Raw genomic sequence first — 27,395 nt, forward strand, 5'->3', positions numbered from 1 at the left:
GACCCAGCAGAGGTGGCGGCACTGTGGTATACAGTCGGAAGAGAGTTGCCCTGACCCTCTGACAGTGCAGCACTCCCTCAGTACTGACCCTCCGACAGTGCGGCACTCCCTCAGTACTGACCCTCCGACAGTGCGGCACTCCCTCAGTACTGACCCTCCGACAGTGCGGCACTCCCTCAGTTCTGACCCTCCGACAGTGCGGCACTCCCTCAGTACTGACCCTCCGACAGTGCAGCACTGCCTCAGTACTGACCCTCCGACAGTGCGGCACTCCCTCAGTACTGACCCTCCGACAGTGCAGTGGGATGTGGGCTTCGCTGGCTGGGCCCAGCATTTATTGCCCATCCCTAATTGCCCCTTGAGAAGGTGGTGGTGAGCTGCCTTCTTGAGCCGCTGCAGTCCATGTGGTGTAGGTACACCCACAGTGCTGTTAGGGAGTGAGTTCCAGGATTTTGACCCAGCGACAGTGAAGGAACGGCCGATATATTTCCAAGTCAGGATGGTGAGTGACTTGGAGGGGAACTTCCAGGTGGTGGTGTTACCATCTATCTGCTGCCCTTGTCCTTCTAGATGGTAGTGGTCGTGGGCTTGGAAGGTGCTGTCGAAGGAGCCTTGGTGAGTCCCTGCAGTGCATCTTGTAGATGGTACACACACTGCTGCTACTGTGCGTCGGTGGTGGAGAGAGTGAATGTTTGTGGATGGGGTGCCAATCAAGCAGGGCTGCTTTGTCCTGGACAGTGTCGAGCTTCTTGAGTGTTGTGGGAGCTGCACTCATCCAGGCAAAGCGACTCAGTATTCTGGAACTCGCACATGAACAGCTCGAGTACAGGAGAGAACAGCAGTAGCTGTGGAAATTCTGTTCTCATTTTTATGATCGTTTTATCATTTTTATTTGTGATCCAATTATTTTCATTCATTTATTCATTGTGTTATCTTTTTTTTAATCCCCTCCCGCTTTTTATCCCATTTTTGATCCTTTTCCAACCCCGACATCACCATCGTCCCTCTCCCCACCCCACCCCTCTCCCCACCCCACCCCCACCCCAACCCCCACCCCTCTCCCCACCACACCCCCACACCCATCCCACCACTCTCCCCATCCCACCCCAACCCCCACCCCCAACCCCACCCCCACCCCAACCTCACCCCCCACCCCAACCCCACCCCCAACCCCAACCCCACCGCACTCCCAACCCCACCCCACCCCAACCCCACCCCCAACCCCACCGCACCCCCAACCCCACCCCCACCCCAACCCCACCCCCAACCCCACCCCAACCCCCACCCCAACCCCACGCCCACCCCAAACCCCAACCCCCACCCCTAACCCCAACCCCCACCCCCAACCCCAACCTCACCCCCCACCCCCAACCCCACCCCCAACCCCACCGCACCCCCAACCCCACCCCAACCCCACCCCACCCCAACCCCAACCCCACCCCCAACCCCACCCCAACCCCACCCCACCCCAACCCCACCCCCACCCCAACCCCACCCCCACCCCAACCCCACCCCCAACCCCACCCCAACCCCCACCCCAACCCCACCCCCACGCCCACCCCAAACCCCACCCCAACCCCACCCCAACCCCACCTCCACCCTCAACCCCCACCCCAACCCCACCCCCAACCCCCACCCCCAACCCCACCCCCACCCCCACCCCAAACCCCACCCCCAACCCCACCCCAACCCCACCCCAACTCCACCCCCAACCCCACCCCAACCCCCACCCCAACCCCACCCCCAACCCCCACGCCCACCCCAAACCCCAACCCCACCCCAACCCCAACCCCACCTCCAACCCCACAGCACCCCCAACCCCACCCCAACCCCACCCCCAACCCCCACGCCCACCCCAAACCCCACCCCCAACCCCACCCCACCCCAACCCCACCCCACCCCCCACCCCACCTCCACCCTCAACCCCCAACCCCAACCCCACCCCAACCCCACCCCCAACCCCACCCCCAACTCCACCCCAAACCCACCCCCAAACCCACCCCCATCCCAACCCCACCCCCACCCCTCCCCAACCCCACCCCCAACCCCACCCCCAACCCCATCCCAACCCCACCCCACCCAAACCCCAACCCCCACCCCCAACCCCACCCCAAACCCACCCCCAACCCCACCCCCAACCCCACCCCCATCCCAACCCCCACCCCAACCCCACCCCCACCCCTCCCCAACCCCACCCCCAACCCCATCCCAACCCCACCCCCACCCCAACCCCACCCCCGCCCCACCCTACCTGTGCCATCTGTTCCTTGTTTTAAGTTGTTCTTTCACACAGCGCTTACCTTTGTCCTGCTTTTCTCACATTCTGCTTTCTTACCTGAATGCCACTATCAGCACCTTCTTTAGTCTTTAACGCTACCATTAACACCCCCTTTGTCCTTTAGTTCATGACATCTTTGTCACTCTCTCCTTTGCCTCCACCTATCGCTGGTCTTCTACCCAGCTCCACCTGCCCCACCCCACCCCCTTCAACAGTATAAATTTCACCACATTCCCACTTCTCCTCAGCTCTGAAGAAGAGTCACACGGACCCGAGACGCCAACTCTGTTCCTCTCTTCCACAGACGCTGTCGGGCCTGCTGAGTTTTTCCAGCATTTTCTGCTTTTGTTTCAGATTTCCAGCGTCCGCAGCATTTTGCCTCTGTCGGCCTGGAAATTGTGTGGCTCTGACTGCTCTTTGAACTTATTTTCTCAGTGTTTTATGAATGCAGTTCTGCAGTGCCTCAGCAACACCAGCGCACTCCGGGACTACTGCATCCGCAGGGAATATCAGCTGGAAGGAACTGGATACAGAAAGAAGCGCTGCGAACTGATGGATGGTAGGGATACTGCTCAGTCACTAAATCGTATAGAGAATAGCAGTCCCTGTGTATATTATAGAGAATAGCAGTCCCTGTGTATATTATAGAGAACAGCAGTCCCTGTGTATATTATAGAGAATAGCAGTCCCTGTGTATATTATAGAGAATAGCAGCCCCTGTGTATATTATAGAGAATAGCAGCCCCTGTGTATATTAGAGAATAGCAGTCCCTGTGTATATTATAGAGAATAGCAGTCCCTGTGTATATTATAGAGAATAGCAGTCCCTGTGTATATTATGGAGAACAGCAGTCCCTGTGTATATTAGAGAATAGCAATCCCTGTGTATATTATAGAGAATAGCAGTCCCTGTGTATATTAGAGAGAATAGCAGTCCCTGTGTATATTATAGAGAATACCAGTCTCTGTGTATGTTATAGAGAATAGCAGCCCCTGTGTATATTATAGAGAACAGCAGTCCCTGTGTATATTAGAGAATAGCAATCCCTGTGTATATTATAGAGAATAGCAGCCCCTGTGTATATTATAGAGAATAGCAGTCCCCGTGTATATTATAGAGAATAGCAATCCCTGTGTATATTATAGAGAATAGCAGTCCCTGTGTATATTAGAGAGAATAGCAGTCCCTGTGTATATTATAGAGAATAGCAGTCTCTGTGTATGTTATAGAGAATAGCAGCCCCTGTGTATATTATAGAGAATAGCAGCCCCTGTGTATATTATAGAGAATAGCAGTCCCTGTGTATATTATAGAGAATAGCAGCCCCTGTGTATATTATAGAGAATAGCAGCCCCTGTGTATATTAGAGAATAGCAGCCCCTGTGTATATTATAGAGAATAGCAGTCCCTGTGTATATTATGGAGAACAGCAGTCCCTGTGTATATTAGAGAATAGCAATCCCTGTGTATATTATAGAGAATAGCAGTCCCTGTGTATATTATAGAGAATAGCAGTCCCTGTGTATATTATAGAGAATAGCAGTCTCTGTGTATGTTATAGAGAATAGCAGCCCCTGTGTATATTAGAGAACAGCAGTCCCTGTGTATATTAGAGAATAGCAATCCCTGTGTATATTATAGAGAATAGCAGTCCCTGTGTATATTATAGAGAATAGCAGCCCCTATGTATATTATAGTGAATAGCAGCCCCTGTGTATATTATAGAGAATAGCAGTCCCTGTGTATATTATAGAGAATAGCAGCCCCTGTGTATATTATAGAGAATAGCAGCCCCTGTGTATATTATGGAGAATAACAGTCCCTGTGTATATTATAGAGAATAGCAGTCCCTGTGTATATTATAGAGAATAGCAGCCCCTGTGTATATTATAGAGAATAGCAGTCCCTGTGTATATTATAGAGAATAGCAGTCCCTGTGTATATTATAGAGAATAGCAGTCCCTGTGTATATTAGAGAATAGCAGTCCCTGTGTATATTATAGAGAATAGCAGTCCCTGTGTATATTATAGAGAATAGCAGCCCCTGTGTATATTATAGAGAATAGCAGCCCCTGTGTATATTATAGAGAATAGCAGCCCCTGTGTATATTATAGAGAATAGCAGCCCCTGGGTAGATTATAGAGAGACAGGGTCTCGCTCTCTCTCTCTGTCTCGCTCTCTCTCTGTCTCGCTCTCTCTCTGTCTCGCTCTCTCTCTGTCTCGCTCTCTCTCTGTCTCGCTCTCTCTGTCTCGCTCTCTCTCTCTCTCTGTCTCGCTCTCTCTCTCTCTCTCTCTGTCTCGCTTTCTCTCTGTCTCGCGCGCTCTCTCTCTGTCTCGCGCGCTCTCTCTCTGTCTCGCGCTCTCTCTCTCTGTCTCGCGCTCTCTCTGTCTCGCGCTCTCTCTCTCTGTCTTGCGCGCTCTCTCTCTGTCTCGTGCTCTCTCTCTGTCTCGCGCTCTCTCTCTGTCTCGCACGCTCTCTCTCTGTCTCGCGCTCTCTCTCTCTGTCTCGCTCTCTCTGTCTCGCTCTCTCTGTCTCGCTTTCTCTCTCCCTGTTTCTCTCTCTCTCTCTCTGTCTCGCTCTTTCTCTGTCTCTCTCCCTCTCTCTGTCTCCCTCTCTCTCTCTCTGTCTCCCTCTCTCTGTCTGCCTCCCTCTCTGTCTCCCTCTCTCTCTCTGTCTCTCTCTCTGTCTCCCCCTCTCTCTCCCACTCTCTCTCTCTCTCTCCATCTCTCTCTCTGTCTCTCTCCCTGTTCTCTCTCTCGCTCGCCGTCTCTTGCTCGCCCGCCTGCCCTCCCTGCCGCCCACCAGCCCTCCCTCCCTCCCTCCCGATCGCCCTCCCTCCCTCCCACATGCCCTCCCTCCCTCCCGCTCGCCCTCCCTCCCTCCCTCCCGCTCGCCCTCCCTGCCGCCCACCCTCTCTCTTTGTCCCTCTCTCTCTGTCCCTCTCTCTCTCAGTTCCCCCCTCTCTCTCCCTCTCTCACACGGTCCCTCTCTCTCTCTCTTGGCCCCCCTCTCTCTCTCGGTCCCTCCCTCTCTCTCCCACTCTCTCTCTCGGTCTCTCTCTCTCTCTCTTTCTTTCGTCATTCAATCCCTCTCTCTCTCTGTCCCTCTCTCTCTCTGTCTCCCTGTCTCTCTCTCTCTCTCTCTCTCTTACTCTGTATCTCTCACTCTCACTCTGTATCTCTCTCTCTCACTCTGCCTCTTTCTCTCTCCCTCCCTCTCTGTCTCTGTCTCTGTCTCTCTCTCTCTCTCTCTCTGCCGCTCTCTCTCTCTGCCTCCATCTGTCTCTCCCTTTCACTTCCCCGTCCCTCTCCCCCTCCCTGTCCACCACCTCATCCCCCTCCCCTTTCCCCTTCCCGCCCCCATCCCTGGCCGCCTCACCGTCCCCCTGTCTCTCTCTCTCTGTCTCTCTGCCTCTCTCTCTCTCTGTCTCTCTCTCTCTCTGCCTCTCTGTCTCTCTCTCTCTGCCTCTCTCTCTCTCTCTCTCTGCCTCTCTGTCTCTGTCTCTGCCTTGCTGCCTCTGTCTGTATCAGAAGAGAAGCTAGAAGAATTGTTAAATAGATAAACATGGCTGAAGGTTTAGAATGTGAGGTGTAATGGGAAAATTTGCACTTTTAGATAACCAGACCTTCCAAAGAGAGAGTGAAATGTTACACCCAGCCAGAAGTTAAGAAACAGTGTGTTTATTTTTCCCAAGGATTACTGGTAAAATTGGTGCTATGAGAGGTTTTTATTATTAGAGAGGTAAAGTCCAAAGATAGTGAAACAATGGGAATCTGCATTCATTGGGGAACTTATGTATAAAGGAGAGAGAGGCTGAGTGCAAGGGAAGGAATTCTAAGGTCTAACAAGTGTGAAAAGCCTCCAGCCTCTGTTCCCAAACTGCTGTCTGCACAAACTGAAGTGAAGAAATCGCACTTTGAACTCGACTGTTCAGGCTATCGTGTTACCTTACCTGGGTCTGTTTAAAATCGATGTGTTTTTAACTGTTGCCTTAATGGAGGTGTAACTGGGAGCTGGATTCACCAGGGAAGCTGGAAGTTACTACAGCAGTAACTTGTAAACCTATGTATGTGCTTAAAATCATTATTTTTTTACTTAATAAATGTTGTAATTTAGTTTTGTCAGAAACTTATAAGACTTGGTGGCTTCTTTTGACTGAACTCATAGGCCCATATCTCGAAATAAATACAAATTGCAAATAGTTGTGGTGTCTGCTCAAGGTTTCCCTCTGGGATTTTGGGCAGCTTGGCATTTACCTGCTGTAACGCCTCTCTCTCTCTCTCTCTCTCTCCACCGCAGCCTTTGCCAGCCTGATATCAGCCCTGTGGGAACCCTCCGCTTCCGGCTCCGTCAATCCCATCCAGTTCCAGCAAAAGTTCCAAAAGCTTGTGCCGCACTTTGCGGGCTACAGGTGAGCCTCGACAGTAAGTGTTGCTGTTTCTGTTGCCCGCGGTGTGACTAACGCTCCCTGCCTGCCGCACTTGGCTACACTTCAACCGACAGACCCGTAGAATGGATACAACACAGGAGGGAGGCCATTCTCCCCATCGTCTCTCGTACTGCTGGCTCTCCGAAGGATCCCTTCCCCTCGACCCGCTCGCCCGCACTTTCACAGAATCGCACAGTGCAGAAGAGGCCCTTCGGCCCATCGAGTCTGCACCGACACGTGAGAAACACCTGACCTACCTACCTAACCCCATTTACCAGCACTTGGCCCATAGCCTTGAATGTTATGACGTGCCAAGTGCTCATCCATGTACTTTTTAAAGGATGTGAGGCAACCCGCCTCCACCACCCTCCCAGGCAGTGCATTCCAGACCCTCACCACCCTCTGGGTAAAAAGGTTTCTCCTCACATCCCCCCTAAACCTCCTACCCCTCACCTTGAACTTATGTCCCCTCGTGACTGACCCTTCAACTAAGGGGAACAGCTGCTCCCTATCCACCCTGTCCATGCCCCTCATAATCTTGTACACCTCGATCAGGTCGCCCCTCAGTCTTCTCTGCTCCAACGAAAACAACCCAAGTCTATCCAACCTCTCTTCATCACTTAAATGTTTCATCCCAGGCAACATCCTGGTGAATCTCCTCTGCACCCCCTCCAGTGCAATCACATCCTTCCTATAATGGGGCGACCAGAACTGCACACAGTACTCCAGCTGTGGCCTCACCAAGGTTCTATACAACTCCAACATGACCTCCCTACTTTTGTAATCTAGGCCTCGACTGATAAAGGCAAGTGTCCCATATGCCTTTTTCACCACCCTACTAACATGCCCCCTCCGCCTTCAGAGATCTATGGACACACACGCCAAGGTCTCTTGCTTTCAATCCTTCTACCCCATGGGAACAGTTCCTCCCTGTTGACTCTGCCTGGACCCCCTCATGATTTCGAACAGCTCTATCAAACCTCCAGGAGCAAGGGTGTCTCGCTGCAACTGTATCGACCCCTGGGTGAGACCGCACCCGGAGTATTGTGCAACAGTTTTGGTCTCCTTGCCTGAGGAAGGATGTACTTGCCTTAGAGGGAGTGCAATGGAGACTGATCCCTAAGGATGGCGGGATTGTCTTGTGAGGAGAGATTGAGGAGACTGGGTCTGTATTCCCTCGAGTTTCGAGGGTGAGAGGTTGATCTCATTGAAACTTACAAATTTTTTTACTGAGCTTGACAGGGTGGGTGTAGATAAGATGTCTCCCCCGGCTGGGGGTGTGGGGGAAGGTCTAGAACCAGGAGACGGTCTCAGGATGAGGGGTCAGCCATTTCGGACTGAGGTGGAGGAATTTCTTCACTCAGAGGGTGGCGAATCTTTGGAATTCTCTCCTCCAGGGGGCTGTGGAGGCTCAGTCACCGAGTATGTTCGAGACAGAGGTCGATAGGCTTCCGGAGATTAATGACACCAAGGGATATGGGGATAGCAGAGGGGGGGGGGAAATGGCCTGGAGGTCGATGGGTCAGCCACGATCTGTTTGGAATGGCAGAGCAGGCTCGATGGGCCAAATGGCCTACTCCACCTCCTTATGTTCCTCGATGAACAACAATCCCAGCTTCTCCAATCTACCCACCCAACTGGAGTTCCTCATCCCTGGAACCATTCTGGTGAATCTTTTCTGCACTTTCCCCAATGCCTTCACATCCTTCCTAAAGTGCGGGGTTCCAGAACTGGACACAGTACCCCCGCTGAGGCCAAGCCAGTGTTTTATACAAGTTCACCATTGCTCTCTTGCCCCTTTTTTAATAAAGCCCAGGCTCCTGGATGCCTTATGAACTGCTTTCTCAGCCTGCCTTGCAGAATACCACCACCCTCCTGGAATTGTATCCTTCACACGAACACACAAATGAGGAGCGGGAGTGGGTCACTCAGTCCCGCGAAGCCTGCTCTGGCCATTTGGTAAGATCGTGGCTGCTTTGTATTGCCTCTCCACGTACCTCCGAGCAAAATGTGTCGCTTCACACCTCAGGGGCAGTCCGAAACTCGGCTGACCATGACCACAATCGCTGTGCCTCCCCGGCCCCGCAACTAGAATCACAGGGATTGTCACGGTGCGGAATGAGGCCACTCAGCCCATCGTGCCTATACCGGCTCTCCGAATGAGCATTTCACTCAGTGTCACTCTCCCCCGCCTTCTCCCCGTAACCCTGCTCACTCTCCCTTCTCCGATAACAGTCTCGTTCCCTGTCGAACCTCGATGGAACCTGCCTCCACCACACTCTCGGGCAGCGCATTCCAGACCCAAACCACTCACCGCCTGAGAGAGTTTTTCCTCATATCGCCATTGCTCCTTCCACCAATCACCTTAAATCTGTGTCCCTCTCGCTCCCGATCCTTCCACCAATGGGAACGGTTTCTCTCTGCCTACTCTGTCCAGACCCCTCACGATTTTCAATACCTCTATCAGATCTCCTCTCGGCCTCCCCTTCTCCATGGAGAACAGTCCCAACTTCTCCAATCTGTCCACGTCACTGAAGTTCCTCATCCCTGGAACCAGTCTCGTGAATCTTTTCTGCTCTCTCTCCAAAGCCTCCACATCCTTCCTAAAGTGCGGAGCCCAGAACCGGACACAATACTCCAGCTGAGGCTGAATGAGTGCTTTATCCCAGTTCAACATGACCTCCTTGCTCTTGTACTGTGTGTCCCTATTAATAAATCCCAGGATACTGGGTGCCTTATTAACTGAGCTCTCCACCTTTCCTGCCACCATCAATGACTTCTGCACATATACACCCAGATCCCTCTGCTCCTGCTCCTCCTTTATATTGTCTCTCCACGTTCCTACCTCCCAAAGTGAATCACTTCACATTTCTCTGCACTGAACTTCATCTGCTACCTGTCCGCCCTTTCCCACCCACTTGTCTGTGTCCTTTGGAAGTTCTACATGATCCTCATTGTTCACAGTGCTACCAAGTTTCGTATCATCTGCACATTTTGAAATTGTGCCTGTTCACACCTAGGGCCTAGGCCGTTAACCTATATCAGGAGAGTCAAGCGCTCCCAACGCTGACCCCTGGGGAACTCCACGACAAACCTTCCTCCAGCCTGAAAAAATTCCATTAACCCCCCCTTACTCTCTGCTTCCTGTCAGTCAGCCAATTCCGTATCCACGTTGCTTCTATCCCTTTTTATTCCATGAGCTATAACTTTGCTCACAAGTCTGTTGTGTGGCACTGTATCAAATGCCTTCTGGAAGTCCACGTACACCACATCCACAGCATTACCCTCATCAACCCTCTTTGTTACCTCATCATAAAAAACTCCAAGTTACTTAAAACACGATGTTCCCTTAACAAATCCATGCTGGCTTTCTTTAATTAACCCGCATTTGTCCATGTGGCTATTAATTTAGTCCTGAATTATTGTTTCTAGAAGTTTCCCCACCACCAAAGTTAAAGAAAGTGGCCTATAGTTGCTAGGCTTACCTTTACACCCTTTCTTGAACAAGGCTGTGATTAATTTGCAATTCTGCTGTCCTCTGGCACCGCCCCTGTGTCTAAGGATGGCTGGAGAATGATGGTCAGCATCTCCCCAATTTCCACCCTCACTTCCCTCAGTATTCGTGGATGCATCCCATCCAGTCCTGGTGCCTTGACGACTTTTAAGTCCACAATACCTCCTCATTCTAAATTCTAAACCCTTCGAGTGACTGAGTTACCTCCTCTGTCACCGTGGCCTGGGTAACATCTTTTCCCTTGGTAAAGACAGATGCTAAGTATACACTTAGTACCTCAGCCATGCCCCCTGCCTCCATGTATAAATCCCCCTTTTTGGTCCCTAATCGGCCTAACTCCTCCTTTTACCACCTTTTTACTATCTATATGCCTAAAGAAGACTTTGGGATTCCCTTTTACGTTAGCTGCCAGTCTCTTCTCATACTCTCCCTTTGTTTCTCGTATTTGCATTTTTTACCTCCCCTCCGAAGCTTCTGTGTTCAGTCCGGTTCCCAATTGCACTTTCTACCTGACACCTTTATCTTCTTCATCTTAAATTCTATCTCTTTTTTCACTCAGGGAGCTCTGGATTTGTTTGCCCTACCCTTCCCCTTCGAGGGAACATACCTCGACTGTGTCCGAACTATCTCTCCTTTGAAGGTAGCCCATTGATCAGGTACCGTTTCTCCTGCCAACCTTTGTTTCCAGTCTATCCGGCCCAGATCCATTCTTAATTATTCTCACTCTGGACTATCCTTTTGCCCATTTCCACCCGGCATCTTAAACCTTACGATACAATGATCACTGTTTCCTAAATGTTCCCCCACTGCCACTTGAATCCACTTGGCCCACCTCATTCCCAAGCACCAGGCCTGGCAATGCCCCCTTTCTCGTTGGACTGGAAACATACTGCTGTAGAAAATTCTCCTGAACACACTGTAGGAACTCTTGCCCCTCCCGGAAGATTCTACTACTACCATCCGAGAACACATTCTGAACGATTAAAGTCCTGCGTTATGACTACCCTGCAATTTTAGCACCTCTCTGTAATTTCCTGTCAAGATTCGTGCCTCTACGTCCTTCTCACGCGTTGGGGGTCTGTAGACTACACCGGGCAATGTAATCGCTCCCTTTTTGTTCCTTAGCTCGAGCCAAATAGATTCTGTCCTTGAACCCTCTGGGACATCCTCTTTCTCCAGCACTGCAATGCTCTCCTTACCCAATACCACCACCCCTCCTCCTTTCCTTCCTTCCCTACCTTTCCTGAACACCTTATACCCGGGAATATTTAACACCCTGTCCTGCCCTTCCTTGAGCCAGGTCTCTGTTATCGCCACAACATCATATTTCCACATGGACAATCTGCTCCTGTAACTCCCCGATCTTATTTAGCGCAGTCCGCGCATTCACAGACATGCACTGTAACCCTGATCTGGAATTTATTATTTTCTCCCTTAGCCTGACCCCACCTATGAACTTACTATTCCTTATTCCAGTGCTATCCACCTCTCCCTGTATTCTGTGCACCTTGGGATTCCTCTCTGAGATTATCTCCTGGCTGCCACACCCCCTGCCAAGTTAGTTGAAACCCTCCCCAACAGCACCAACAAACCGCCCCGCAGTGAACTCAGTCCCGGCTCTGTTTAGGTGCAGCCCGTCCGGCCTGTACGGGTCCCGTCACTCCCCGAGCTGGTCCCGGTGTCCCAAGAATGTAAAGCCCTCCCCCTCCTGCACCATCTCTCCAGCCACGCATTCATCTGCCTTATCCTCCTGTTTCTATACTCACTCGCGTGTGGTACCGGGTATTACTGCTTTTGAGGTCCTGCTTGCTAATTTCCTGCCTACCCCTCCCAAACGCTGACTGTAGGACCTGCATCCCTCTAAGCCTGTGTCGTTGATACCAACGTGGACCACGACTGCTGGCTGTTGACCCTCCAACCATTGGTGCTCTTCAGCTCCTCCCTGGCACCAGGGAGGCAACACACCATCCTGGATTCATGTCTGCGGCCACAGAAAATGCCTACCGATTCCCTGATCGAACCACCTATCACAATTGCTCTTCCAGGCGTCCTTGTAACCTCTTGTATAGCTGAGCCACCCATGGGTGCCGTGGACTTGGCCCTGGCTGCACTCCCCAGAGGAATCATCACTCTTATCGGCATTCAGAACTGAATACTGGTCGGAGAGTGGGATGCACTCGGGGAGCCCCTGCCCCTACTGCCTATTCCTTTTTGACTACCTGGTGGTCGCCCATTCCCTCTCTCCTTGCATTCTCTTGGGGTGACCACATCTATAAATGTGCTATCCACGATGCTCTCAACCTCATACGCCGCACAGTGATGTCGGCTACTGCTCAAGTCCCAAAACCTGGAGCTCAAGCTGCTGCAACCGATGACACTTGCTGCGCAAATGATTTATCCCAGACACGGGAAGCGTCCTGGAGTTCCCACATAGCACAGGCTGTGCATTCTCGAGGTCGGAGCAGCCCGCCATTTTTTTATTTATCAATCAAACTTGCTGCTGCTAAATAAACCTTAACAATACTGATACACCTTACCAATATGAAAAACCTTACCGATACTGATGAAAAATACTGCTATAAAAAAAACCTTACTAATATTGATAAATCCCACTAATACTAAACACGTCACAATAGTAATAATAAACCCAACTAAAATTAAAAGATAAGATCACCAGCTACCCATTTATTTCTTAATATTTAATATTTTTATCACTTTTAATCTGCCAGTTGTTTACAATTGACCCCTAAGCAGCAATACGTACCAGCCAATTAATCTAGGACTTCTCTGCCGCGCCCCACATCACTGCTGGATCTGCTTCATGCCCTACGGTCGCTGAACTCTCATCGCTTTTCCCTCTCTCTGAACTCTCACCACTTTTCTGTCCACTGTCTCTGAACTCTCACTGCTTTTTTCTTCCTCTCCCTCTGAGCTCTCACTGCTTCTCTCCCTCTCCCTCTCTCTCTCTCTCTCTCTGAACTCACTGCTTTTCCCTCCCCTTCCCTCGCTGACCACTGACTGCTTCACTCACCCCTCTGCTCGCTGACCTCTCACCCATTTTATCCCGCGGGAATATTCCAATCCTCAGAGATTCCTGACAGCGTAGCAATTGAACTCTGGATGACCGGGGACAGCACTTACTGGGCCACTACACTGAGAAACAGAACCAAGCTCGACCCCAAACCCTGCAACTGTCACCTATGACCCCTCGTCTCGCCAGTGCCTGCCATTTCATTCCTCCTCCAGGGAGGGATTTGTTGTATGGAGGGTACAGATCTCTCCGTTCACTCACTCTATCTCCCTCTCCCTCTCCCATCCTCAGCCAGCAGGATGCCCAGGAATTTCTCCGCTTTCTGATGGACAGGCTCCACGTAGAGATTAACCGGAAAACGCGGAAAACTCCCAATATCATGTCGCTGTCTGGGACCCGAGTCCCCTCCGACAACATGGAGAGATTGCGGTAAGCACAGATTTAGGGACACCCTCCTTCTGTCTGTCTTTGTCTCGCCCTCTCTGTCTCTGCCTGTCTGTCTGCCTGTTTCTCTCTGTCTCTCTCTCTCTCTCTCTCTCTCCCCGTCTCCCTCCCACCCCGTCCCCCTCCCACCCCGTCTCCCTCCCACCCCGTCTCTCCCACCCTCTCCGTCTCTCCCTCTCTCGCTGTCTCTCCGTCTCTCCCACCCTCGCCGTCTCTCCCTCTCTCGCTGTCTCTCCCTCTCTCGCTGTCTCTCACCGTCTCTCCCTCTCTCGCTGTCTCTCCCTCTCTCGCCGTCTCTCCCTCTCTCGCTGTCTCTCCCTCTCTCGCCGTCTCGCCGTCTCTCGCCGTCTCTCCCTCTCTCGCCGTCTCTCCCTCTCTCGCCGTCTCTCCCTCTCTCGCCGTCTCTCCGTCTCTCGCCGTCTCTCCCTCTCTCGCCGTCTCTCCCTCTCTCGCCATCATCCCTCTCTCACCGTCTCTCTCGTTCTTACCGTCTCTCTAGCTCTCTCTGTCGCTTTCGTTAGCGCTGTGTCTCTCTCATTCTGTCTCTCTCTCCCTCTCTCAGTCCTGAAATTGTTTTCTTTCTTTAGTGATGATGAAAAATCGATGCAGATGTGGAAGCGATACTTGGAGAGAGATGACAGTAAAATTGTAGGTAAGCACAACTAATTAATCGAGGGTAACTCACAACACTGTCCACATCAAACACTCCCAGGACAGGTACAGCACGGGGTTAGATACAGAGTAAAGCTTCCTCTACACTGTCCCCATCAAACACTCCCAGGACAGGTACAACACGGGGTTAGATACAGAGTAAAGCTCCCTCTACACTGTCCCCATCAAACACTCCCAGGACAGATACAACACGGGGTTAGGTACAGAGTAAAGCTCCCTCTACACCGTCCCCATCAAACACTCCCAGGACAGGTACAACATGGGGTTAGATACAGAGTAAATCTCCGTCTACACTGTCCCCATCAAACACGCCCAGGACAGGTACAGCACGAGGTTAGATACAGAGTAAAGCTCCCTCTGCACTGACCCCATCAAACACTCCCAGGACAGGTACAGCACGGGGTTAGATACAGAGTAAATCTCCCTCTACACTGTCCCCATCAAACACTCCCAGGACAGGTACAGCACGGGGTTAGATACAGAGTAAAGCTCCCTCTGCACTGACCCCATCAAACACTCCCAGGACAGGTACAGCACGGGGTTAGATACAGAGTAAAGCTCCCTCTGCACTGTCCCCAACAAACACTCCCAGGACAGGTACAGCACCAGGTGTTTGCTGGCTCTGACCGCTGCCTCCTGTTTTTCCAGATCTCTTTGTGGGACAGTTGAACAGCACCCTTCGCTGCACCACCTGTGGCTACAAATCCACCACCTTCGAGGTCTTTTGCGACCTGTCACTGCCGCTGCCTAAGGTACGTCGGGGCTGACCAGTGACGGAGGGATGATTGTGGAAACAGCTCATGGTGGGGGGAGCGTGGGCTGTGGGGACGGGGTGGGGGGGAGCGTGGGCTGTGGGGACGGGGTGGGGGGGAGCGTGGGCTGTGGGGACGGGGTGGGGGGAGCGTGGACTGTGGGGACGGGGTGGGGGGAAGCGTGGGCTGTGGGGACGGGGTGGGGACACAGTGCTGCTGGTGGTGGTGTGGTTCCGGGGGCGCGTTGATGCGCCGAGCTCTTCTGACTGACCTTTCCGTCCTCCTCTGTTGCAGAGGCTGTCCATGGGCGACCGTGTCTCGCTGTCCGAATGTCTCAGCCTGTTCACCGCCGAGGAGGAGCTGGACACCGACAACGCTCCGGTAAGGGGGTTCAGCCTGCGGGGTCCCTCTCTCCCTTGCCTGCCACTTCCCGGGAGACTGGGTGTCCGCCTTCCTTCAGGGATGCTTGAAATTCCTTATTAACTGTCGGATGATGACCATTGTCGATCGGTGTTAAAAACCCACCTGATTCACTCGTGTCCTTTAGGGAAGGAAATCTGCTGTCCTTACCTGGCCTGGCCTACCTGTGACTCCAGACCCACCATCTTAAATACCCTCTGAACAAGGGCAATTGGGGATGGACAGTAAACGCTGGCCTGGCCAGCAGCGCATGGATGAATTTAAAAATATAATGTATCTGCACCCACTGCCGCTCCAGATCGCTCTTCTCACCGAGTCCCGGAGCAGCAAGAGACCACAACGCCCGTGGAGCCTGCCCCACCACTCAATACCAGCATAGCTGCAACCTCGCTTTCCCGTCCACTCCCCGTGTCCCACGATTCCCCGTCCATCCCGGCCCTCGATAGGTTCAACCTCGCTTTCCCGTCCACTCCCCGTGTCCCACGATTCCCCGTCCATCCCGGCCCTCGATAGGTTCAACCTCACTTTCCCGTCCACTCCCCGTGTCCCGCGATTTCCCGTCCATCCCGGCCCTCGATAGATTCAACCTCGCTTTCCCGTCCACTCCCCGTGTCCCACGATTCCCCGTCCATCCCGGCCCTCGATAGGTTCAACCTCGCTTTCCCGTCCACTCCCCGTGTCCCGCGATTCCCCGTCCATCCCGGCCCTCGATAGGTTCAACCTCGCTTTCCCGCCCACTCCCCGTGTCCCGCGATTCCCCGTCCATCCCGGCCCTCGATAGGTTCAACCTCGCTTTCCCGTCCACTCCCCGTGTCCCGCGATTCCCCGTCCCTCCCGGCCCTCGATAGGTTCAGCGACGGACTCCCTGGAGTAGAGAATTGCAAAGACTCGCAGCCCCCTGAGTCAAGCAGTCGCTCCTCCTGTCCGTACAGAGCAGCTGACCCCTCACCTCGAGACTGTGCCCTCCCCTCTGCCGACAGCGTTCTCGTCTCCCCGACCAGCGGACACAACCTCCCCGCACCCACCCTTATCAAGCCCCTTCAGAACCTTCAACATTACACCTCTCACTCTCCTAAACCCCCCAGAGGACACAGACCCCGATTCACTCAGCGTGAGAATTAGGAGCAGGGGCAGCTCCGCCATCCCGTGGGATCACACCTGACCCGATTGTGGGCTCAACCCCACTTTTCTATCTACCGCCCCGCCCCCATAGCCCTTGACCCCCCCCTTTTTTTCAGTCTACCTCTGCCTTAAACATATTCCGTGGCCCTGCTTCCACCACCCGCTGGGGAAGAGAGAGTCCACGGATTCACGACCCCACTGAGAGAAAAGAATTTCTCCTCACCTCTGTCTTCAAACGGGGTCCCCCTGATTCTCGATTGATGAGGGGAAACATCCTTTCAGCATCCCCCCTGTCAAATCCCCTCAGGATTGTTATGATCCCGAGCTGAGGTTACCCCTGGACCAAGCCTGATCCCAGAGTGGAACCCAGCTTGATAGGTCCTCACTTCTATTTGTTTGTTTAGATACGTGGAGAGTGGCAACTGAACAGAGTCACAAGAGTCAGCTGATGAACTTTTAACCAAAGCATAAAACACTTAGTAAACAAGAAAAGATGAACTGTATTGCAATACTCCTCCACCCACGGCTATACCTTTACAGATGTATACAGATGTGTAAGGATAACACAAGTTACAAAAGCTAACTTATGTTCATAATAAGTGCACAGTCCATGTAAACCAATAGGGGTCAGACACACCACACTCTGAAACACAGTGACAGATGCCAGCTCAGTCAGATGTTATGGATCTCTCATCAACTCCCCCCTCAGACGCTTCTCAGAGCCAACCGGTCTCACTAAACTACGTCTTTCACACGAGGGTTTCTAATCGCCACTCTCCAAGTACTTGCTTTGGAATCTTCTCCCAAACCAGCGCTTTCTCCCATACGCCTTCCGCAAGGGTTCACCTCCAGGGTTTTGAACTCTCCTTCTAACGTTCCTCTTCCCTGGGTCACCGCACGCATTTAATCTGTCTTCCGCACACTCTCTCACTGACTCAGCCATCAACAGTACACCACTGCTTCACATGCCCATAGGAAAGAGTTACAGATCTTCAGTTGTCTCTTTGGACCTTCCTGCCTCTTGTAAGCTGTTCTCGCTTTAAATCTGCTTGCTGCAGCTTTTGTCCCTTTAAATCTGAAGCTTGCAGCCTTTCCCTCTCTGCCACTCACTCTTAACTTCACTTAACAGGACCTTTTCCAGGTTCCTGACCTTCCCTTGACTAGAGGGCCTGCTCCTTTGGCCTTGGGAAGTGAAACTAAAATTCAATTTGACCTTTCTTAACACACAAATACGGAAATGCAAGTCAAACTTAAACAGTGAAGCTGAAATCCATTGCGAACACCCACAAACACCAATATAACTTACTTAAACTGTCCCAATTTCCTAACAGGATCTTATATTGTTCAATAACATCACCTCTCATTCTTCTAAACTCCAATGGGTACAGGCCCAACCTGCCCCAACCTTTCCTCAGAAGATAACCTCCTCAGCCCATGAATCAGTGGAGTGAACCTTCTCTGAACTGCTTCTAATGCAGTTATATCCATTCTTAAATAAGCAGACCAAAACTCTCACCAACACCCTGTACAACTGGAGCGAAACACCCCTACTTTTACTGCAAGGGGAATTTCCTTCCCTAAAGGACATTAGTGAACCAGAGGGGCTTTTACAACAATCGACAATGGTCAAAATTAGACTTTTAATCCCAGATTTTTATTAAATTCCACCATCTGCCTTGGCGGGAATCGAACCCGGGTCCCCGGAGCGTTACCCTGGGTCTCTGGCCCAGCGACAATACCGCTGCACCCACCGCCTCCCCTTCCCTTACAGTTTCCTGCTTTCTGTCTCCCTCCTTCCTCAAAGAGAGGGGGTCATGTTGGTCGTTTCCCAGTCCGCCGAGATCTTCCCAGAACCGAGGGAACTTCGGAAGATGCGTCGACGATCTCCCCAGCCACTCGGGTATTAGACCCGAGGGTGCAGGCCACCCGGTCCAGGGGACTTGTCCGACTTTAGGTCCAGTTGTTCTCCTGCCGCCTTTTCCCGAGCGGGCGGTGACTATGGTTTAAGTTGCTCCCTCCCTTTTACCTTTTGATTTTCAGGTACGCTTGGGACGTTTCTTGTTGCTTCTGCAGTGAAGACTCACAAAAAAAAAGCATGTCCAACGCTTCCCTTATTAATTGCCTGGCCTCACCCTCAAAGGGTCACTTCAGTTGCTCGTTTCATTTTGTAATACATGTAGGAACTCTTGAGTACCTGTCTTTATATTTCTAGCTCGCCGACGCTTACGATTAAGTATTTGGATGTGCACTTGCGATGCCACGGCTATGGGCCTAGTGCTGGAAAATGGGATTAGAATAGTTAGGGACTTGTTTGACCGGTGCAGACTCGATGGGCTGAAGGGCCTTTTTCTGTGCTGTAGACCTTTGTGACTATAATTTCTCAATATTTATTATATTATTAGTCATTCCTTGCTGGTTTCTAAAAACAATCTAATCTGTTGGCCTGCCGCTAATCTTTGCAGGGTTGCACAGTTTTTCTTAAATTTGATATCTTCCTGTGGGGGGTCAGTACTGAGGGAGTGCTGCACTGTCGGAGGGTCAGTACTGAGGGAGTGCCGCACTGTCGGAGGGTCAGTACTGAGGGAGTGCCGCACTGTCGGAGGGTCAGTACTGAGGGAGTGCTGCACTGTCGGAGGGTCAGTATTGAGAGGGTGCTGCACGGTCGGAGGGTCAGTACTGAGGGAGTGCTGCACTGTCGGAGGGTCAGTACTGAGGGAGTGCTGCACTGTCAGAGGGTCAGTACTGAGGGAATGCTGCACTATCAGAGGATCAGTACTGAGGGAGTGCTGCACTGTCGGAGGGTCAGTACTGAGGGAGTGCTGCACTGTCGGAGGGTCAGTACTGAGGGAGTGCTGCACTGTCGGAGGGTCAGTATTGAGAGGGTGCTGCACTGTCGGAGGGTCAGTACTGAGGGAGTGCTGCACTGTCGGAGGGTCAGTACTGAGGGAGTGCTGCACTGTCAGAGGGTCAGTACTGAGGGAGAGCTGCACTGTCGGAGGGTCAGTACTGAGGGAGTGCTGCACCGTCAGAGGATCAGTACTGAGGGAGTGCTGCACTGTCGGAGGGTCAGTACTGAGGGAGTGCTGCACTGTCGGAGGGTCAGTACTGAGGGAGTGCTGCACTGTCGGAGGGTCAGTACTGAGGGAGTGCTGCACTGTTGCAGGATCAGTGTTGAGGGAGTACTGCGCTGTCGGAGGGGATTTTGGTGATTGTATTCTCTATCTCCTCTCTCTAGCTGTGTGGGAGGTGTAACCAGAGGAAGAGCAGCACCAAGAAATTAACAATCCAGAGATTTCCTACGTTCCTCGTTCTCCGTATCCTTCTCAGATCATCAAAATCTTCATCAAGCTCCCTCTGTCCCTCTCTGTCTGTCTCTGTCCCTCTCTGTCTCCCGCTCTCTGTCTCCCGCTCTCTGTCTCCCGCTCTCTGTCTCCCGCTCTCTGTCCCCTGCTCTCTGTCTCCTGCTCTCTGTCTCCTGCTCTCTGTCCCCTGCTCTCTGTCTCCCGCTCTCTGTCCCCTGCTCTCTGTCCCCTGCTCTCTGTCTCCTGCTCTCTGTCCCCTGCTCTCTGTCTCCTGCTCTCTGTCCCCTGCTCTCTGTCCCCTGCTCTCTGTCCCCTGCTCTCTGTCCCCTGCTCTCTGTCCCCTGCTCTCTGTCCCCTGCTCTCTGTCCCCTGCTCTCTGTCTCCTGCTCTCTGTCCCCTGCTCTCTGTCCCCTGCTCTCTGTCCCCTGCTCTCTGTCCCCTGCTCTCTGTCTCCTGCTCTCTGTCCCCTGCTCTCTGTCCCCTGCTCTCTGTCTCCCGCTCTCTGTCCCCTGCTCTCTGTCTCCTGCTCTCTGTCCCCCTGCTCTCTGTCTCCCGCTCTCTGTCCCCTGCTCTCTGTCCCCTGCTCTCTGTCTCCTGCTCTCTGTCCCCTGCTCTCTGTCTCCTGCTCTCTGTCCCCTGCTCTCTGTCCCCTGCTCTCTGTCCCCTGCTCTCTGTCCCCTGCTCTCTGTCCCCTGCTCTCTGTCCCCTGCTCTCTGTCCCCTGCTCTCTGTCCCCTGCTCTCTGTCCCCTGCTCTCTGTCCCCTGCTCTCTGTCCCCTGCTCTCTGTCCCCTGCTCTCTGTCTCCTGCTCTCTGTCCCCTGCTCTCTGTCCCCTGCTCTCTGTCTCCCGCTCTCTGTCCCCTGCTCTCTGTCCCCTGCTCTCTGTCCCCTGCTCTCTGTCTCCTGCTCTCTGTCCCCTGCTCTCTGTCTCCTGCTCTCTGTCCCCTGCTCTCTGTCCCCTGCTCTCTGTCCCCTGCTCTCTGTCTCCTGCTCTCTGTCCCCTGCTCTCTGTCCCCTGCTCTCTGTCCCCTGCTCTCTGTCCCCTGCTCTCTGTCTCCTGCTCTCTGTCCCCTGCTCTCTGTCCCCTGCTCTCTGTCCCCTGCTCTCTGTCCCCTGCTCTCTGTCCCCTGCTCTCTGTCCCCTGCTCTCTGTCCCCTGCTCTCTGTCTCCTGCTCTCTGTCCCCTGCTCTCTGTCCCCTGCTCTCTGTCTCCCGCTCTCTGTCCCCTGCTCTCTGTCCCCTGCTCTCTGTCCCCTGCTCTCTGTCTCCTGCTCTCTGTCCCCTGCTCTCTGTCTCCTGCTCTCTGTCCCCTGCTCTCTGTCCCCTGCTCTCTGTCCCCTGCTCTCTGTCTCCTGCTCTCTGTCCCCTGCTCTCTGTCCCCTGCTCTCTGTCTCCTGCTCTCTGTCCCCTGCTCTCTGTCCCTGCTCTCTGTCCCCTGCTCTCTGTCCCCTGCTCTCTGTCTCCCTGCTCTCTGTCTCCCGCTCTCTGTCCCCTGCTCTCTGTCTCCCGCTCTCTGTCTCCCGCTCTCTGTCCCCTGCTCTCTGTCTCCCGCTCTCTGTCTCCCTGCTCTCTGTCCCCTGCTCTCTGTCTCCTGCTCTCTGTCCCCTGCTCTCTGTCTCCTGCTCTCTGTCCCCTGCTCTCTGTCCCCTGCTCTCTGTCTCCTGCTCTCTGTCCCCTGCTCTCTGTCTCCTGCTCTCTGTCCCCTGCTCTCTGTCCCCTGCTCTCTGTCCCCTGCTCTCTGTCCCCTGCTCTCTGTCTCCCGCTCTCTGTCTCCTGCTCTCTGTCCCCTGCTCTCTGTCCCCTGCTCTCTGTCCCCTGCTCTCTGTCCCCTGCTCTCTGTCCCCTGCTCTCTGTCTCCCGCTCTCTGTCCCCTGCTCTCTGTCCCCTGCTCTCTGTCCCCTGCTCTCTGTCCCCTGCTCTCTGTCTCCCGCTCTCTGCCTCCCGCTCTCTGTCTCCTGCTCTCTGTCCCCTGCTCTCTGTCCCCTGCTCTCTGTCCCCTGCTCTCTGTCCCCTGCTCTCTGTCCCCTGCTCTCTGTCCCCTGCTCTCTGTCCCCTGCTCTCTGTCCCCTGCTCTCTGTCCCCTGCTCTCTGTCCCCTGCTCTCTGTCTCCTGCTCTCTGTCCCCTGCTCTCTGTCCCCTGCTCTCTGTCCCCTGCTCTCTGTCTCCCGCTCTCTGTCCCCTGCTCTCTGTCCCCTGCTCTCTGTCCCCTGCTCTCTGTCCCCTGCTCTCTGTCCCCTGCTCTCTGTCTCCCGCTCTCCTGCCTCTCACGCTCCTGAATCTCAGTGATTCCCTTGACCTCCTCCCTCTCCCTCCCCCTCCCCCTCCCCATCTCCCTCCCCCTCTCCCTCTCCCTCTCCCTCTCCCTCCCCTCTCTCCCTCCCCCTCCCCGTCTCCCTCCCCCTCCCCGTCTCCCTCCCCCTCCCCTTTCCTCCCCCTCCCCCTCCCCATCTCCCTCCCCCTCTCCCTCCCCCTCCCCCTCCCCCTCCCCCTCCCCATCTCCCTCCCCTCTCCCCTCCCCCTCCCCCTCCCCCTCCCCCTCCCCATCTCCCTCCCCCTCTCCCTCCCCCTCTCCCTCCCCCTCCCCCTCCCCATCTCCCTCCCCCTCCCCCTCCCCCTCCCCCTCCCCATCTCCCTCCCCCTCTCCCTCCCCCTCCCCCTCCCCATCTCCCTCCCCCTCCCCCTCCCCCTCCCCATCTCCCTCCCCCTCTCCCTCCCCCTCCCCCTCCCCATCTCCCTCCCCCTCCCCCTCCCCCTCCCCATCTCCCTCCCCCTCCCCCTCCCCCTCCCATCTCCCTCCCCCTCTCCCTCCCCCTCTCCCTCCCCCTCCCCCTCCCCATCTCCCTCCCCCTCCCCCTCCCCCTCCCCCTCCCCCTCTCCCTCTCCCTCTCCCTCCCCATTTCCCTCTCCCTCCCCCTCTCCCTCTCCCTCCCCCTCTCCCTCTCCCTCCCCCTCCCCCTCCCCCTCTCCCTCCCCCTCCCCCTCCCCCTCTCCCTCTCCCTCCCCCTCTCCCTCTCCCTCCCCCTCCCCCTCCCCCTCTCCCTCCCCCTCCCCCTCCCCCTCTCCCTCCCCCTCTCCCTCCCCCTCTCCCTCTCCCTCCCCCTCTCCCTCTCCCTCCCCCTCCCCCTCCCCCTCTCCCTCTCCCTCCCCCTCCCCCTCCCCCTCTCCCTCCCCCTCTCCCTCTCCCTCTCCCTCCCCCTCTCCCTCCCCTCCCCTCTCCCTCCCCCTCCCCGTCTCCCTCCCCCTCCCCCTTTCCTCCCCCTCCCCCTCCCCATCTCCCTCCCCCTCTCCCTCCCCCACCCCCTCCCCATCTCCCTCCCCCTCTCCCTCTCCCTCTCCCTCCCCATTTCCCTCTCCCTCCCCCTCCCCCTCCCCCTCCCCATTTCCCTCTCCCTCCCTCTCCCCTCTCCCTCTCCCCCTCTCCCTCCCCCTCCCCCTCCCCCTCCCCTCCCCCTCCCCCTCTCCCTCCCCCTCTCCCTCCCCCTCTCCCTCTCCCTCTCCCTCCCCCTCTCCCTCTCCCTCCCCATTTCCCTCCCCCTCTCCCTCCCCATTTCCCTCCCCCCTCCCCCTCCCCATCTCCCTCCCCCTCCCCCTCCCCATCTCCCTCCCCCTCTCCCTCCCCCTCTCCCTCCCCGTCCCTCCCCCTCTCCCTCCACCTGCCTTTCCCCCTCCCTCTCCCTCCCCCTCCCCCTCTCCCTCTCCCTCCCCATTTCCCTCCCCCTCCCCCTCCCCCCCTCTCTCCCTCCCCCCCTCTCTCCCTCCCCTTCTCTCTCCCTCCCCCTCCCCATCTCCCTCCCCCTCCCTCCCTCTCTCCCTCCCCATCTCCCTCCCCCTCCCTCTCCCTCTCCCACCCCTCCCTGTCCCCCTCCCCCCTCCCCCTCCCCCTCTCCCTCCCCCTCTCCCTCCCCGTCCCTCCCCCTCTCCCTCCACCTGCCTTTCCCCCTCCCTCTCCCTCTCCCTCCCCCTCTCCCTCCCCCTCTCCCTCCCCCTCTCCCTCTCCCTCCCCCTCCCCCTCTCCCTCCCTCTCTCCCTCCCCGTCCCTCCCCCTCTCCCTCCACCTGCCTTTCCCCCTCCCTCTCCCTCTCCCTCCCCCTCTCCCTCCCCCTCTCCCTCCCCCTCTCCCTCCCCCTCTCCCTCTCCCTCTCCCTCCCCCTCTCCCTCCCCCTCCCCGTCTCCCTCCCCCTCCCCGTCTCCCTCCCCCTCCCCCTTTCCCTCTCCCTCCCACTTTCCCTCCCCCTCTCCCTCTCCCTCTCCCTCCCCCTCCCTCTCCCTCTCCCTCCCCCTCCCTCTCCCTCTCCCACCCCTCCCTGTCCCCCTCCCCCCTCCCTCTCCCCCTCCCGTGCTCCAGAATCTGGGTGATGGCCTTTAACCTGCTGCTCAGACCTGAACCGATTCTCCCTCAGTCACTACGGGATTAGAAAGTCTACGACCTACGTGGAGTTCCCGCTGTACGGGCTCAGTTTGAGGCAGTGCGCGGCCAACAAAGCAGGTGAGAGAGCGCCTGACCGAGCGGCGGGGTGACTGGGCCTGTCAGTGCCCCCGGACCCCAGTAACCTTTCCCCATTGTTATTCCCCCCCTTCCCCTCTCCAGGGAATCCCATATACGATCTCTATGCCGTGTGCAACCACACCGGCACGGTGAACGGAGGGCACTACACTGCCTACTGCAAGTCCGGAGGGAAGTGGCACGTTTACAACGATTCCAGGTTGGTCCTGAGCCCCGCGCACTTTACACAGGAAGATCCCAGGCTCCGAAGAGGAGCCCGATTGGACTCGAAACGTTAGCCGTGTGCCACAGAGCTGCTGAGCTTTTCCAGCCATTTCCTGTGGGGCTTTTTTTTAAGTCTCAGACCCCACCACCACCACCCCCAGGCTCTGCCTGTGTTGAGGGAGGGAGGGAGGGTCTAGGAGTCTCAGTGTGTCAGACAGAGGAAATAGGGACAAGGGGAGGCCCCTCGAGCATTGCCCCTTCCCCCCCCACTTTCCGACGAGCTTGTGGCTGTGACCTCCTCCCTCCGCTCCGCTGTCAGGCCCTCTGCATGTTCCCGCGAGACCCCCTCTCCATTATCTGAGCGTCAGGGAATGTGGACCCAGCCCGCTCGATCCCTCATCAGAGGGCAGTCCCCCCTCACCCTCGCGATCGGCCCAGTGAAAGCTCCAGGGCAAGCCCACCCTCCCTTTAGGGAGGGCGACCAAGAGTGTGCGGACACTACTCGCCAGTGACCTCCCCCCCACCCCCACCTCGGTACAGGATAAGCCCCTCTCCGGACACCCACCCCCTCCCCTCTGTTTTCTCAGATGGCCCTCTCCGCCGGCCATCGAGAGGGTGGACAGGAAAGACGGGCGAGAGGAGGCCGATAAGCCGGGGGAAAAGAGGAGTTGGTCAGGGAGGAGGGCGCGGAGGGGATTGAAAACGCCACATCCCAGGGAAGGACGTGGTCGCTCTGGAGAGAGAGAGAGGGCGCAGGGGAGATTTACAGGACCCGTCTCCCTTCCCCCAGTCAGTTACCAGGGGGCACGGATGGAAGGTGATCGGGAGAAGGATTGGGGGAGACTTGAGGAGAATCTTTTTTAACCCAGAGGGCGGTGGGTGTCTGGAATTCACCACCTGAATTGTGGCTGAAACGCTCAACTGATTTGAAAAGGTACCTGGACCAGCAGCTGAAGTTTTGTAACCTGCAGGGATACGGAGCGGGTGCTGGGAGGGGTGGGGGGGAGGTTAGAATGGGCGGGCACGATGGGCTGAGTGGTCTCTTTCTGCGCTGTAACATGGCTGTGGTCCTAGGTCTGGCTGTTTGCGTGTTGATCTAAGCCCCCTCTCTCTCTCTCTCTCTCTCTCTCTCTCCGCAGGGTCTCGCTGATGCAGGAGAATCAGGTCGTGTCCACTGAGGCCTACGTGCTCTTCTACCAGTTAGACGAGACGCGCTCGATTAGATGAAGGATCGGGGGCAGCAGGGTGGGTGGGGGGGTCCGTGGGGGTGGTGGGTCCTCGTGTGGATGGGAACCTCCGCCCTCACCCCTCCTCCCTCCTCCCTCCGGCTGCTGTCCCAACGCCTCTCCCCTGCCCTCGCCCCCCTCCCCCTCCCAGGGCTCCACTCCCCTCCTCCTCCCCCCCCCACCCACCCCCCAAGCCCTGGGGCGGCCGGACCCCTGCAGAGAGACTGCAGATTAAAATGTACTCAGTTTTGGACAGGATGTTGTCTCAGTTTGTTCACACGGGCTGTGGGGTGGGGGGTGGTGGGAAGCGGGAGGTGCGCGTGGAGGTGCTGACAAGCGGGACAGACCTGTCGCCTCCCAGTACAGACTGGCCCTCCAATCGAGAGCAGACAGACCCAGACATGTGTCACAGTTATTCCAGCCCTGCCTCACTCCATATCTCCACAGGGGATTCAAATCTTACATCGTCCACTCTCACCCCACATAACAGTGTCTCCCTCTCTCCGTCTCTCTCTCTCTCTCTCTCTCTCCGTCTCCCTCTCTCTCTGTCTCTGTCTCTGTCTCTATCTCCCTCTCTCTCTCTGTCTCCCTCTCTCTCTCTCTCTCTCTCTGTCTCTGTCTCCCTCTCTCTCTCTGTCTCCCTCTCTCTCTCTGTCTCCCTCTCTCTCTGTCTCTGTCTCTGTCTCTATCTCCCTCTCTCTCTCTGTCTCCCTCTCTCTCTCTCTCTCTCTCTCTCTCTCTGTCTCTGTCTCCCTCTCTCTCTCTGTCTCCCTCTCTCTCTCTCTCTCTATCTCTGTCTCTGTCTCCCTCTCTCTCTCTATCTCCCTCTCTCTCTCTCTCTCTCTCTCTGTCTCTGTCTCCCTCTCTCTCTCTCTATCTATGTCTCTGTCTCCCTCTCTCTCTCTCTCTCTCTCTCTGTCTCTGTCTCTCTCTCTCTCTCTATCTCCCCCTCTCTCTCTCTCTCTCTGTCTCACTCTCTCTCTGCCTCCCCCCCTCTCTCTCTGTCTCTCTCTGTCTCTGTCTCTATCTCCCTCTCTCTATCTTGTCCCTTTTTCTCTCTATGTCTCTCTCTCTGTCCCTCCCCCTCTCTCTCTCTCTCTCTCTCTCTGTCTCTCTCTCTGTCTCTCTCTCTCCCTCTCTCTCTCCCTCTCTGTCTCTCTCACTCTCTCTCTCTGTCTCACTCTCTGTCTCTCTCTCTGTCTCTCTCTCTGTCTCACTCTCTCTCTCTGTCTCTCACTCTCTCTCTCTCTCTCTCTCTCTGTCTCTCTCTCTCTCTCTCACTCTCTCCTCTATCTCTCCCCCTACACCAGTACAAGGACAGTGTCAGTGAGAAGGATACTTTGCCCCGGTTCCCTTTCACTTTGTAATTTGCGATGCCGTGTTCAGCACATCCCATACTCCGTGCCATATATTCTCTGCGTTAACCTTGTGATGCAGAAGGACTGATCCAGTCCCCTGACACCCTGCACTGTAAATCCCCTGAGCCTCTCTCCACC

At 55.3% G+C, this 27,395-nt stretch overlaps 1 protein-coding gene across 5 annotated transcripts; it reads left to right on the forward strand.

Annotated features, from left to right (window-relative positions):
• Positions 1-2,717: 2,717 nt before the first annotated feature.
• usp21 (ubiquitin specific peptidase 21) lies at positions 2,718-26,151 on the forward strand. 5 transcript variants are annotated; one of them, XM_078537455.1, is made up of 10 exons: positions 2,718-2,837; positions 6,581-6,692; positions 13,547-13,684; positions 14,287-14,351; positions 15,020-15,123; positions 15,418-15,504; positions 19,901-19,979; positions 24,344-24,451; positions 24,554-24,668; positions 25,813-26,151. In XM_078537455.1, the coding sequence occupies exons 1-10, from the start codon at positions 2,720-2,722 to the stop codon at positions 25,898-25,900; spliced, it is 1,014 nt and encodes a 337-aa protein (XP_078393581.1). In that variant the 5' UTR covers positions 2,718-2,719; the 3' UTR covers positions 25,901-26,151. The 5 variants fall into 5 exon arrangements, with proteins under 5 accessions (XP_078393581.1, XP_078393583.1, XP_078393584.1 ...); XM_078537458.1 differs by lacking the exon at positions 2,718-2,837 and adding an exon at positions 10,784-10,880 and having other exon boundaries at positions 6,580-6,692; XM_078537456.1 differs by lacking the exons at positions 2,718-2,837; positions 6,581-6,692 and adding exons at positions 7,666-7,851; positions 10,784-10,880.
• The last annotated feature ends 1,244 nt before the right edge of the window (positions 26,152-27,395 follow it).

The sequence above is a fragment of the Cetorhinus maximus genome, unplaced genomic scaffold (assembly GCF_964194155.1).
Source record: "Cetorhinus maximus unplaced genomic scaffold, sCetMax3.hap1.1 HAP1_SCAFFOLD_2394, whole genome shotgun sequence".
Lineage (NCBI taxonomy): Eukaryota > Metazoa > Chordata > Chondrichthyes > Lamniformes > Cetorhinidae > Cetorhinus > Cetorhinus maximus.